This window comes from Triturus cristatus, chromosome 2_1 (genome assembly GCF_964204655.1).
Source record: "Triturus cristatus chromosome 2_1, aTriCri1.1, whole genome shotgun sequence".
Classification (NCBI taxonomy): domain Eukaryota; kingdom Metazoa; phylum Chordata; class Amphibia; order Caudata; family Salamandridae; genus Triturus; species Triturus cristatus.
In genome coordinates, this window is record NC_140581.1 from 330,587,428 (window position 1) to 330,602,256 (window position 14,829).

Here is a 14,829-nt window from a genome sequence, read left to right on the forward strand (position 1 = left end):
CATCGGTTCGGTGGTGGGGTTCGTGGTTGGTGGGCCGAAGCTGTTGTGAATGTTGGCGATCTTGTCGTGGAAGAAGGCTGCGAGGGAGTCGCAGAGGTCTTGCGAGGGAGTGATGTCATTGTTTCCGGTGTCGGGGTTGGAGAACTCTTTGACGATGCTGAAGAGTTCCTTGCTGTTGTGGGTGTTGTTGTCCAGTCGTTCCTTGAAGGCTGTCTTCTTTGTGGCGTGGATCAGTTGGTGGTGTTTGCGGGTGGTGTGTTTGAGGGCCGTCATGTTGTCTGTGGTCTGGTTGGTGTGCTAGGTTTTCTCCAGGGAGCGGCAGTTCTTCTTGGAGGTGATGAGCTCGTCGGTGAACCAGGAGGCTTTCTTGCTGCCGCGTCTGCTGGGGGGGTTCTTCTTCAGTGGTGCGAGGGCGTCTGCGCAGTTGGTGATCCACTGTGTGAGGTTGTTGGCGGCTTCGTTGGGGTCCGTTGAGCTGGTGGGGAGGTTCTGGCTGAGGAAGGTGGTGAGCTGGTCGCCGGTGATCTTGTTCCAGCTCCTGCGGGGGGCTTGTTGAGGGTGGTGGTGGGTCGTCGTTTTACTGAAGCTGAAGTGGATGCAGCTGTGGTCAGTCCACTGGAGATTGGTGGAGTGGCTGAAGGTGACGTATTTGCTGGATGAGAAGATTGGGTCAAGCGTGTGGCCGGCGTAGTGGGTGGGGGTTGTTACCAGTTGCTTGAGTCCGAGGTTGGCCAGGTTGGTCAGCAGAGCAGTGGTGTTGCGGTCCTTGTTGTCCTCCAGGTGGAAGTTGAGGTCCCCCAGGAGGATGTAGTCGGTGGAATTGATGGCGTGCGGGCTGACGAAGTCTGTGATGTCTTCGCTGAACTGTGTGCGTGGTCCCGGTGGTCTGTAGAAGTGGGTGCCTCTGAGCGTGGTCTTGGGGTCGGTGTGTATCTGGAAGTGGAGGTGTTCGGCGGAGGTGAAGGTGTCATTTGAATAACTATAGCTCCACCCTTATCGGCGGGCTTTATAGTTATATATTGGTTATTCTTTAAATCTTCGAGGGCTTCCCTTTCTTCTCTCGCGATATTTCTGTAGGGGTACCTCTGATTGTTACCTAGCTTGTCTATATCATAAACAACTGCTCTCTCAAAGGTAACAACTTCCTGTGGTAATACCGAATTCATGGGTGTAAAGGTAGGTTTGGGACGAAAATCCATATACCCTCTCTTATCAGTTCTATCTTCTTGATCTTTAAAGAAGACATTTAATCTCACTGCTCTAAAAACATCAGAGAGTTCCTGGCGCACCCTGAAACTATCCATGGTGTTAGTAGGGACGAAGCCCAGGCCCTTATTGAGCACCCTTAATTGTGCTGATGTAAAAGAGAGGTCTGTAAGATTAATTACCAAGTCGCCTCCCTGCTGGTCTCCGGTACTGGGTCCCGTGCAATGCTCCGGGTTACTCTTTGATTTAGATCTTCCCACTGAACACCCAAGTTGCCTCTCTGTCTCACACAACACGGGCCTACGGCCACGTGGCGCTGACTGGGGTTACACAGGGTTAGTGGCACCCAGAGCATTGCTGCCGGCACAGGCACGCCGCCACGGGGCGGTGACTTTGGGTGCACTGAGTCAGTTGCACCTTAAGCTGCTGAGCGGGTGTGCAGCCTGCGATGATGCCCCGTCCAGGCGGTCCGGAGAGCTCAGGTTTTGTGTGCCCTGCTGGACCGCAGTATAGGCCAGAGCCAGCGGGCAGCGCGGGCCTACTGCCATGTGGCATCGCTTCCGGGATCCCAGAGTTAGTGGCACCCATTGGGCTGAGCGGGTGTGCAGCCTGCGATGGTGCAGGGTGCACTGGTATGTCCTCTGCCATGGAGTAATCAAGACTCAGAACCAAACTTGAGACCTGTTGGCCTGCGGAGCGTGGCTGCATGGAGTGGAGGGTGCCATGTCCGCGGGCCCTATACTTGTGGCTTGCAGTGGCATGTGGTGGGACCATGTGGTGGGACCTCCCGTCTAAGTGCTGGTGGCGGAACGTGAGCAGTGAGGCCTGGGTGTGCATGAGCAGGCATGCTCTGATGGGCGGTTGAGGGGTTGGGGTGCCTCTGCCTGGGTGTGCAGGTGCTGTTGTCTTGTACAGGTGTGTGTACTGTGCCAGTCATGTATCTGGACCTGTTTCAGCTGGCGGCTCTGACTCAGATGTGTGACCTGGTGAACTGCTGTAGATACCGGCATGTGGTTGGATACACACTGGTGGCAGCAGGTGAGCAGTGTGGCCTGGGTGCGCAGGGGCGGCACAGTATCTCTCTCCCCCACTCTTCTTCTATCTCTCCACCTCTCTTCTTCTCTCTCTTCCCCTCTCTTCTTCTCTCTCTCCCCCTCTCTTCCTCTCTCTCCCCTTCGCTCTCTCTCTGTCCTTTGATGTGCGCAGGACACACCTTCTCATCATGATTTTTGTCTTGCAGGCTGGGACTTACGGATTGTCCCAAGGGGAGCGGCCATGTGTCTTCATTTCATTTCAGTGTTCATTTTAATAAAGTTTCATTTGTTGCTCGAAAGTGAATGTGTACTTCTCTTTTCTGTGTCGACACATGCATGTCACCAGTTGTGATTGTGCGACGTCAGGCGGATTATTTTGTGCATGTTTGGGTGTAGCTGATGTGGCATGTCTTTGGTCGGGGGGGTGCCAGGGAGGGGTAGTCCTGGGGATGGTGTCGGTGGGTGTTGTGGCCCTCTTGGGTGTCCAGGCAGCTCCATGGCTTCTGTTGCCCTTTGGGTGTGGCCCTGGGCTGGTCTCCCTTTTGTGGTGCAGGCTGCCGTCCGACTTTACACCAGGTCAGAGCAGGTGTAGTTTTCCTGGTGCTAACGCGCCTTATCACCTGTTTTGTGTTTTTATCGCTGATGTGACTTGTCTTTGTGATTGCTGTGGTGTGATGTTGTCGCGGATTTTGACACGGAAACGCCCACTCTGCATCTCATTAGCGATAGTTGCGCAGGTCCTCTGTGGTGATGTTTTTTTGCGGCTGCTATCGTGGCTAAACTGGTGCGGTATGCTGTTTGCCCCGGCTTGTGAATGGGGAGGTATTTTTATCACAACTTTGGGTGCGATAAAGTGCCGTTGACTCGGCGATAGTTTCTTGTGAATATGCCCCTATGAGTTTAAGGCAAGCATCACCACTGATGGTGTGATAGATTTTCTACAAAGATTTTTTGCAGTTGAAGGAGTACCACAAGTTAGACTGCCATATAATGGTACTTAACTGACATTAAAACAAAATTGGATTTTTTTAGCAAAAGTGGTATAAAGCAGGAAAACCCCTTTGTACAGTCCTTCATCTAATGGCTTAGAAGAAAGTGTAAATAGGTACTTGAAGAAAGGAGTACAGATGGCATTAGCATCTAATTTGAATGTGGCTCAATTTTTAAGAGAAAAAGTTGCGAATTATAACAATACTCCACACATAGTTATGGGGTTTACCCCATTCTTTTTAATGAGGGTAAGAATTGGTTGTACCTTGTAAACACCAAAAGTCATAAGTAGTAAAGAGCCTACTAGAATGACAGAGATCAATGATTATGTATTAAAGGTTAAAGAAAGAATATTACAAAAACAATCAAAATATAAAGGGGCCTTATTTATGAGCCCCTGCATCACTTTTGTGCCGCTGTTGCATCACATTTTGTGACCCAGCGGTGGCGTAAAATATGTGCCATGTTGCGCCATATCTATGAAGTGATGCATCAGACAGATGCGTCACTTCGTAAACCTCTGCGCTACATTATACCTTCGTCAGGTATAATGTATGCAGAGTGGGCGTTCCCTGCAAGAAAGGGTCGTAGGAGTGGTGCAATGAAATCTATAAGATTTCAGTACGCCACTTCCAGGACACCGATGTGTCAAAACATTACGCCTCAATAAGAACGATGGAGAAGATGTAGAGTTTAATGTGCACAATTTTGAAAATGTACCACAAGGTTGTTGTTCTCAGGAATAGTATATGCACCTGTTCAACAGGCAGATGATGTAATTGAAAATGAAGGAATTGTAGAAAATAGAGGTTGTGATAAGCATGAAATGAACAAACTGATGATTTACAAGGAGATACTAGCAACACAGTTAGTGGTAGACGATATATTGTTATTCCTGCAAAGTACAATGATTTTATCGTGTATTGATTAGAAGCTACTTTTCAATTTAATTGTATTTATTATCATCTGTGTTAGCAGTGTATAGATTAAGGTAGTTCGTTTTTTGTGTGAAATAAAGAAGGTGTTGCATTGGTAAGTAAGAATGGTGGAGATGATGTAAGGATACAGTGATGACACCTGTAGATGACTTTTACATATGTCATAGTGGCATGGAATGTTGCTAAGCAATTTAAGGCACACGGGTTAGAATGTGGGGGACTTGGCCGGGCGGTTGCGGAACGAGCTTGACTGGTGGGCCGATGTCTTGTGGGCACTTCGTACATGGTGAACTAAGAAAATAATATTTAAGTCTTTCTGCGTTTGGATCATCACTTCGACCCTACAGTCCCACGCAGCGCTCTCCCATCCGGTACCTGGCGAGCCCCCAGCTTCAGCACCTTCCTCTGAGTCCGACGATGCCTCTTCAAGGAGGTGGCCGGGCTGGGCTTGCTGGGGCGTCTCTGCGGCTGCGCGAAGGCAGCCTCCTGCTGGTGTCTGGATGCGACTCCTTCCCCCTGCCTCCGCCTTCGCTGCCCCCGTCTCCAACCGCGCGCGTCTTGATGCCGCCCGCCTGCCTCATCCTGCGCCTGCCCGAACCGCTGAGCCGGTGATCATTCCAGCTGTCAGTCCACGCACCTGACGGACAAACCAACAACGGGGGCGGGGAGCGGCGGCCAGCCACACACAGCCGGTGCGGTGAGCAGCGCCCGCAAGAAGCCCCAGCGCCCTGCCCTCCCTAGCCATCCTCCCCTGGCAGCGCCCGGAGCCCCCCCGGTGGCACCACTGGCCGGCGGCGGGGCGGGGGGATAAGGCAGCTTTCACAGGGTGCTATTTCATGGGGATGTGTTCAAGGCAAGAGCGCATCCAGAAGGATATCGACGTGGTCATCCAGAAGTGCAAGGCGGAGAAGGACTGCCTGTTCACAGGTGAGCCGCACATAGCAACCGAGGCGCGCCTGCCACACACCGCGCTCCGCCGCCCGGCACAGGGACCCGGGTATTGTCCGCGCTGGCCTTCCACTTCCCCATTTCTGTTTGCTTCACTGCGCTTTCATTTTGCCACGATTATGGGTGATGAGTCACCGAGGAATATAATTGTCCGTGTCTCCCTCCTCAGTGCCTCCTCCGCCCACCTTGCGCATGGAAATCCCGTGCCGGGAGGGGAGGGGTCCCCAGTTTTACCGGCAATGGCAGGTGGGGTGCGCCTCCCTCCCTCCCCCGTGCTGTTGCCGAGAAGAGGTGCATTACCGGAGCAGCGGCTCTGTAGGCCAGGTTCCTGTCTGTACCCATTGTTGGACGGGCATTAATAATAGACCAGTGCCCACATGAAAAAACAGACGCTCGAAATTGTTGAAGGTTTGTGTTTCCTTTTATTGGGCTGCCTCACTCGTTTCATGGATGTAGCCGTGCATTTAACTTGCGCGATCTTTGCATGTACGTGGTCTGAGTGACATATCTACAGTTACATCATGCATGGTATTCTTGAGGTGCTTTTAATGAAAGGGAACGGAGTTAACTAGAATTGCAGTTCCTGTCCGGGGCCTTGATAGGTGTGGGAAAACCCCTGTGATTCTGTTTGGTGGAAAGAAAATAACAGCGAGAGGGAACGACTCTGCGAATCATTTTTATGTAGTCGGGGGCACAGATGTTGCGGGGTGTGTTATAAGCTCCTAGGCCCTCGTTTCTTGGTGCTTGCGGTCAGACTGTTCTGCCTCTCTCTGTAGAATCACCTCTGTGTCATGTCATTTCTGCAGCCGTCTACAGGGACTACTGCTCAGGTGTGCATTATTGCTTTCGCTTTCTAATTCGCTTCCTTTCTCGCTGTCTTTTTCTGCGATGGCTTGCACGATCGTCTTCTGTCTAGCAGACCCTGACAATAGAATTTCCTTCTGTTGCCATGGCAGCCGTTGCACTTGTAACGAGGGTCTTTCTGTACCTTAAGCATCCATCTGCTTGTTGTAGAGGCAGCGAGCTCACTCAAACTTTGTCAAAGTATAATTTAATAATGCGCAGACATATAATGAAAGAACAATCTTTCTTTCTTTCTTTCCTTCTTTCTTTCTTTCCCTTCTTTCTCAAAGGCAAGAGGCTGGCAGTCACTGCCAGACCACTTAGCATTTTTAAGTCCGTGTTAGTCGGAAACTTTCGATTTATCGAAAATTATGTGTATTATGTATTTACTTATATGATCTGTGGTGTCATCCACAATTTTTCTCCCACTCTCCCTAGCATGCAATAAAGGGCAATACGTCAGCACTCTTCAGCCATAGGCTGACTTCAGTATGACTTTTTTGCATGCTTCCCTTTCACAAGGAGTACATCCACACCCAAAATAGTTCCCTTCAGTGCCAGGGGGTTCTATGAAAATGTCAGCTTTTATTTTTTACCATAAAGACATTTTTGCTGGGTTAGCCTCCTGTTAAGCTCCAGGAACACAAAAGTCGCAAGAAACCCAAGACTGTGCTGAGCCCAGCTGACCAGTTCCAACTGGATTTGCCCTGGACCCCGCTGGTTGCTTCCGGGAGGTTGAGTCCTAATCCTCAAGTGGTGCCCAAAAGGCCCTGGATCCTTGACTGTTGAAGATTGGACACTCCTCAACAAGAACTGGACACTTAGAAACGTTTTCCAAACATTTTCCAAAAAGAGCCAGAGGCTACCACAGGTTTGCCGCTAAACCGCTGCACCTGACATCACATTGCCAGTTAGATTCAACTTACTGTTTGCCCTGCTGAAAGAAGGTTGACTTCTGTAAGATCAGCTTCTGATATCAAGTAGAGATGAACAGCGAAGTTGGTGAAACCAATGTAGGTTTGTTCAAGTGAAGCAGTAACGACCCCATCCAGCATCAACTCCCGCAACTGTCAACTGATCAGTTGCTTACATTCTACCCCACATCATGTTCTACAAGTTCCATGTTCCAACTCTAGTAACATAGGAACAGTGAGCTAGGTTGTGTTCTAAGACAGGAACACTACATCACCTCCCCTCTTATCAGTGACTAAAGAAAACAAAACAGACATCAAAGAAAACTTGAGGGAGGGGTATGTACTAAAGATAAAAAGAAGGTTCAAACGTAATCATGGAATCTAGCAGGGCGCTGAACAACCCTGCGAGGTCTAACATTCCTTTCTGGTGAAACTACCTCAGAATCTCCCAACTCTTCTGTGAGTTGACACTTAGCCACCCTGTTTAAATTCCATACCTTATGATCACTGGTCTTCACAGCATTCTTGAAAACCTTATTCACTCTGAAAGGAACACTAAACTTAGACTTAGACTTGCCCAGACGAGGAGATCTTATTTTCATCCAGTCTCCCACAGAAACCACTGTGTGCTTGACTGCTCTCCTCTCATCATACCATTTCATTTCATTATCTTTATTTCAACTGTAAGAAAGTCATAAAAGAGGTCAATACAATATAACAAATCATTATCAAATTTCCAGTATAAAAATACATCTTCAATTAGCAATATTAACCAGAAAATAAAAACATCTTCATTGCCTGTAGAGAATATCAATAGAGAGTCTCATCCATCATTTGAATAGTCATGTACAGTGGAGGGAGTCTCATTAAACCACTAAGGTTCTTCTAATATTCCACATTGCAGCTAGGAATTTGCTTACAGCAAAAACAGTTAATGGGGATGAATCAGATTTTAATATTCGATAAGCATGCAAATGCTGCCTAAACCCCCATTTTCTGCATAAGGGAACGATCCACTTTTTCCTAGGCTTCATGTAAGAAGGACAGAAAAACATTACATGAATATCATTCTCCAACTCCTCAATACAGGCAGGGCAATTTTTAGTGGTTGGTGGGTGCCATCTACTCGTAAGAGCTCCAATTGGTAAGGAATTATGTCTCCATTGGAGAAATAATTTTCTGAGGCCAATGGGATTAATATCATCCAGAACAGTCTCCATCATGTAGTAATCTATCATTAGTAAAAATGTACTCGACATTGACCCCAATTTGTCGCTTAATAACCAAGCAGACAGGTTACAATCATAATACAAGCTGACCAGATCTTTACGGGATATATTTCTGCAAGCCTCTTCCGGATTTGTCCACAAAACAGAACAACACAGCCTCTCAAACTCATCCTTTATATATTCTAACCATGGGAGTTTCCGTATATTTGGATATTTTAATAGTACTATGAATTCTTGCCTGTAAATGTTAAGTTCAGGGGTTACCCAAAGACGCCTCCAAAAAGTTAAGGGCTTTAAGCCTAGTTCCTCCTATATAGATCTTATTCCCAAGTCAAGCCTGAGAGGAAGAAGGGGAGAACTAGTAGGTAGGGAGAGTAAATTCCTGAGAAACCTGATTTCCGTGGCAATGATTGCAGAGGCACAATTGTGTCCCCACAATTCACCGCCATAGATTACTGCCCCTCGTGCCTGCATTTTATAAATCTCGAGTGGCGGTCCAATAGGTTTTGTCTGAGATTTATTCCATAATTTAACAATCTCCCCCACCTTTTGCGTTAACTTTAATTGGGATTTAATCTGGTGTTGGACCCAAGCCAGATTTTCATTTAGGGTTAATCCCAAATACTCGAACGTCTGGACTCTTTCCAGGCTGAGACCTTCTATAACCGGATTTGGACGAGATATCTTTGGAGGGTTAAAAATCATAAACTTTGTTTTGGCCGTGTTTATTTCCAGCCCCCGATCATAACAAAAAGAGACAAAACCATCTAAAACTCGCTGGATACCCATTGGAGTCTTAGTGAGCAACAGGGTATCATCAGCGAACATAATCGCTGATATCCCTATACCACGAGCTTTGGTGCGTCTCTGTCAGGGACCGCATTCAAATGGGGCATGACTCCATTTACATAGAGGCAGAACAGGGTTGGCGCCAGAACGCAACCCTGCCTGACCCCCCTGTTAACGGGGAAGCTAGATGACAAGTTACCTTCTCTCCCACACCTGACCTTTGCAAAATTATGAGTGTGGAGTCGTATTATGATATCCAAAAGGGGGGATGGCATTTCTAAATCCCGTAAAACGATCCAAAGCTTCCTACGCGGGACCAAATCAAAGGCCGCACGCAGATCTACAAAGACGGTGTATAGGGAGCCGCCCTCCACCTTGGCCGTTTTCCAGAAGAGCATACTCAATCTAAAAATCTGATCAGTAGTCGATACACTCTTTCTAAAACCCGCCTGATAGTGGCTCAGGATCTCAGATTCCTCCATCCAATCCAAGAGGCGGTCTAGGATCAACCTTGCAAAAAGTTTCTGGGCTACATCTATTAGGCTTATAGGCCTATAGTTGACTGGGAGCAGGGGCGATCCCTTCTTAAAAATAGTGACTACCTCTGCTCCCAGCCAAGTAGAAGGGACCGGCATACCCCCAGAGATTGCATTAAATATTATTAAAAGATAGGGCGCCCATATTCTGGGTTCATGTTTGTAAAGATCTCCGGGTACCCTATCCAACCCTGGAGCTTTACCCGCAGGAAGCCTGGATATGGCAGTCTGAACCTCACCCAAGGTGAAACTAATCACCGCGTTAAGTACCTTGCGGGGGAGGGGTCGGGAAGAGGGCCCCAGGTGCTGTCACTGTTGAATGCGCAAGGCGCACTGGTCCTCGCAGTCCCAACGATGGAATTCCGTTTAAAAAACACTCGTTCCTCAGTAATGGCCGGTCTGCTCCTCCGAGGCGATTACAGAGTGTGAGTTGGTTAAAATGCAATGTCCAAGCCTACGAGCGGCACCCATCATACCATTTCTTCCTCTTTTCTTTTATCACACTCTCTTTTTTCTTTCCACCCCGCCACACTATCAGCATTCACATCCACATCCACTAACAGTCTCTTAGAAGAAACCCATGAGAGACAAACTTCCATATTGGTCACTCTCTTCTTGAACAAACGAAAAGGTGAGACACCCGTGGAGGAGTGAGGAGTGAATCTGAGGAGTGAATCTGTACTCCCTAACCTTTTTCATCATGGCTACCCCTCAGTCAGCACCATTGGCAACAGCTTGTTGTACAGCCTCTTTCAACACCTTCACAAACCTCTTGACAACTCCATTACTGTCCGGATGAGAGAGGGCTGCCCTCTTGTGTTTGATGCCCCTAGAAGACAAGTACTCTTCAACCACCGCTGAGGTGAATTGTACACCATTATCAGAAAGCAAGGACAGGGGAAATCCTTCCCTTTCAAAAAGACCATCCAAAAAGTCAATCACCACCGAAGATTCTACAGAGCTTACCACTTTAATCTCAGGCCAGCGAGAGCACATATCCAAACAAACAAGAATATACATATCACATGATTTTATCTTAATGGGACCTAAAATATCAATTGCACTGTCTGATCAAAGCCCATTAGACTGCTCTCTCACCACCATGGGTTGTGTTCTACACTTCAAAACCTTGTCACTACATGCACATTCTGAGCAACTCCCGAACTCTCTTTCAATCCAGACATCCATGGCAGGCCACCAATACGCCTCTCTTAACCTCTCCTTGGTTTAAAGATTCCCATATGGCTGGCATGGGCGCTCTTCAGTAACCTATCCCATAACATGCGAGGGGGAATCAATCTGCTACCTCTCAAAAGTATACCATCCACAACTGATAAATCGTCCTTAACCTGCCAAAAACCAATCAACTCCTCATCACAATCTTTGTTATCACACCACCCCATTGAAATCATTTCAATGACTTTTTGTAAAAGTTCATCCTCAACCAAAGCATTCTTCCATAAATTCTCAGATACAATACCATCACTTAACAAAAAAACATCAACCTCTTCTTCGAATTCCTAGCCAGCAAACTGATCACATTCCAAAGGTTCCTCACGTTCAGTGCCCAGTGTAGACAAGCAATCTGCGAGCGTTTTAGAGACACCTGGCAGATAGGTGACAACAAAATTAAATTCTTGTAGGGCAACCACCCACTTACGTATTCGATGAGAAACAAAATCAATCCCTTTTTTGCAAAAACTTCTTTCAACTGCTTATGATCCGTTAGAACTTCAAACTTACTTCCCCAAAGAAACTTGTGTAATTCGCGACTAGACCAATAGATAGCGAGAGCTTCTCTTTCTACAACGGAGTAATTATATTCTGCTCCTCTCAAAGGTCTGGACATAAACAATACCACTTTCTCTTTGCCTTCCGATTTCTGAAATAAGACGACACCCAACCTTTGGAGCTCGCATCTGTCATTAAATAAGAATCCTTTTTAGGATCAAAGCTACTAAGATCTTGTGCATGATTTAGACAGTTCTTCAGATTTTGAAATTCCTCATCACAAACATTCGACCACATGAACTCACAACCTTTTTTTAAAAGATCTCGTAAATATCTGGTGACCACTGCAAAATTTGGCACAAATTTGTGATAAAACTCGGCCATCCCCAAATATTTTACAAGTTCATCTTTGCTTTGGGGAGCCCTGAGTTTGCAAATTGTGTCAACCAAAGCGGCCTTGGGCTTAATTCCATTCACAGAGACTAGGTGACCCAAATATTCGATTTCAGCCACATCAAATTTACACTTGTCAGCCTGTAAAGTTAGTCCGGTATCATATAATCTTCTCAACACTGCCCTCATCCTAGCATTGTGTTCTTCAGAGTTCACCCCAAATACAAGAACATCGCATGGTATATCTTAATGCCCTCAATGCCCTTCAAGACACGTACCATTACCCTTTGGAATACTGAAGCAGCGTAAATTAAGCCAAAAGTCATTTTAAAAATCTAAACCTGCCATAAGGCGTGACAAATTCCGACAGTATTGAGAGGAGGGGTGTAATTTGACCTGATGGTGGGCCGAAGACAGGTCAAGGGATGAAAAATGCTCACGCCCGCCAAGAGAGCACAACATCTCATTAATATTGGGCAATGGATAGTGATCCACAGCCACCGCCTTATTAAGCTGTCTCAGGTCAACACAGAGCCTGGTCTCCCCATTGGCCTTCCAGGCCATAACTATGGGAGAAAGCCATTCGGTTGCTTCGACTTCCTCTATAACCCCATTGGCCTTCAGCTTGTCGAGTTCGGCCTTCATATTCTCCATTGCCACAAGAGGAACATTGCAAACTTTGGCTACCTTGGGAAGTGAACCAGGCTTGATTTTAATTTGGTGCATGTAGTTCTTAAGACACCCCAATTTATTATCAAATACTTCAGGGAACTCCTTAACCCAGTTTTTAGGTCTCGTCTGAGACAGCGCTTTAGCGCTGCTCTGGCGAGACTTATAGTAAGCGAGTTTTGGAAGTGCAAACAGTGCTTTTCAGGCCTCCAAATACAGTGCATGTGCCCTGGGCGCGCGCACCATTTGGCAGCCTGAAAAGCACTGCCTGATCACTTGCTTTGATGTCCTCAGTGAGCCGCGGGGCCACTGAGGACATCAAAGTGCACACCATTTGCCACCCCCTTGTTTTTTCCTTTGATCCCTATCTTTCCCTTCCTCAATCTCACCCTCTCCCTACCTTTTACAACTGCGGCCCGCACCACTGCGCCCGCCCCCACTCCCCCCTCCCACTCCCTCCTCGTCAGCTTCAGTGCGCTCTTGTTCTGTGCCACTCGTTTTTCCTCGTTTTTTGTGCCTTTCTGCCCTCTGTTCCACTCGTTTTCCCTCTTTTTGTGCCTTTCTGTCCTCTGTTACACTCGTTTTCCCTCTTTTTTTGTTCCTTTCTGCCCTCTGCTCCTCTCGTTTTTGTGCCCTTCTGCCCTCTGTTCCACTCGTTTTTGTGCCCTTCTGCCCTCTGTTCCACTCGTTTTTGTGCCCTTCTGCCCTCTGTTCCACTCGTTTTTTGTGTGCCTTTCTGCCCTCTGCTCCTCTCGTCTTTTGTGCCCTTCTGCGCCACTCTTTTTTGTGCCTTTCTGCCCTCTGTGCCACTCGTTTTCCACTCTTTTTGTGTGCCTTTCTGTCCTCTGTTCCACTCGTTTCCCTCTTTTTTTTTGTGCCTTTCTGCCCTCTGTTCCACTCGTTTTTTTGTGCCCTTCTGCCCTCTGTGCCACTCGTTTTTCGTGCCTTTCTGCCCTCTGTTCCTTTCGTTTTTCTGTACCGGCTTGTGTGGAAACGCATATAATTGGGTGAGTATCTGTGCTTTTATCTGTGTATGCTTATTTTGCTTGCATACCACTTGGTGAATATCTGAGAGTGTGGGTTTGTGTGCCTTTTTGAGCTAACCAGGGACATTTCCACCTTAAAGATCAGGGAAAATATTTTAATCAAGAAATATTTCCATGTTTTGTCAAATGTCCTGGGCATACGCTGGTATTCAGTGAATATAAAAATGTGTGTGCATTGCAATGTTTGTGCAATTATATGCATTTAACAACAAATACATAGACAAAAAGAATGCTCTACAAATAGCAGAACTGTTGCTGCGTAATTGTGCACCGTTTCACACCAAGAACATATCAAATTAACTGCTTGTCTCCAAGCCACGCCCTTAGCTTCGCCCCTTCTGTTACATTTAGTTAGTGCCTGCATTTTTTTTTTTTCCATTTAAAGCACTGATGCTTCCAAGTACATAATTCTCCATTAGTCTGTACACGTTTGCCTAGATCTCTGAATAATAATAGGTTCAATAACTCGAAAGAGAAAAATATACAAGAACAGTATTTCTTACGAAACGTCCCTAAACCTATAAAAATTAGCAGAAAAGAAGTTGGTCATTTAAAGAAGCAGCGAGTGCTTTCCTTAGAAGAGCTCTTCAGGAACCAGCCAGCGCCACGTTGACTGCAAGGTGACATGTTTACGTAGGACCACGTTCCCAGAACAGATGGCTGGCTTGTCTTTACCCACGCAGAGGAAAGGAAATTAGGGCTGCACACAGAACAAGCATTTGCAATGCAATAGGTCTCGCATTTGCAAAAGTTTAAGCTATTGGCATTGTTCATGACAATGCCCTTTTTTAATCTATTTTATAAAACAAACACATAATGGCATTTATTTATCATTTACAAAGCCAATAGCTAGTGTTGCATTATTATTAGCAATGCCAGCTGCTCACACTTTTATAATGCAAGACCTATTGCATTGCAAATGCTTGTTACATCTTGCCGCAACCTGACAGACAGAAGGTATCTCTTTTAGACACACAGAGGGGTTTTGATTAGGGTCTAAAAGGACATGCAGATCGGGTTGGTGAAACCAGCTCAGAAGTGATTCTCCTTTCTTTGAAATATAGACTTTCCCAGGGACAATTCTTCCTTTACAATCAATTGTCCCCCAGAACCATCCTAGAAGATCAATGATTTCTCCACTGTAACTCCTTGGTCTTATGTCTGGCTTCATTAGGGTGGCCTTACCCAACAAATACTGATCAAATAATTTCTTAGGGATTTATGTCACTTTAGCCCCGGAATCAAATAACATTTTCACAGGTGCACCGTTAATTAGGACAACATCTATGGGACCCCCAGAACCTTTAATCTGGCAAAATTGGTTTTCATCAACCTCATCCTCAAACAAGTACACTTTTCTAACTTTCTTTTGGTCTCTCCCGACCTACAACACCTTGTAAAATCGCCTTTACGTCCACACGTTTTACACACTGCCTTCCAAACAGGACAGTCCTTAAAATTCGCTATATGTCCTGAGTTCCTGCATCTGAAACACTTAACTTGGAAATTCTTTGAACCATCAGGTTGAGAATCACCCCTAGATGATTGAAAATTCTTCGAACT

At 46.6% G+C, this 14,829-nt stretch overlaps 1 protein-coding gene across 1 annotated transcript in view; it reads left to right on the top strand.

The window, feature by feature from the left end:
- Positions 1 to 4,637: 4,637 nt before the first annotated feature.
- Positions 4,638 to 14,829, top strand: part of PARP8 (poly(ADP-ribose) polymerase family member 8) — a 788,553-nt gene continuing 778,361 nt past the window's right edge. Inside the window, exon 1 of the mRNA XM_085631232.1 lies at positions 4,638 to 5,095. Within this exon, the coding sequence (XP_085487358.1) occupies positions 5,005 to 5,095 (91 nt within the window). The 5' untranslated portion in view covers positions 4,638 to 5,004. The remainder of the gene's footprint in view (positions 5,096 to 14,829) is intronic.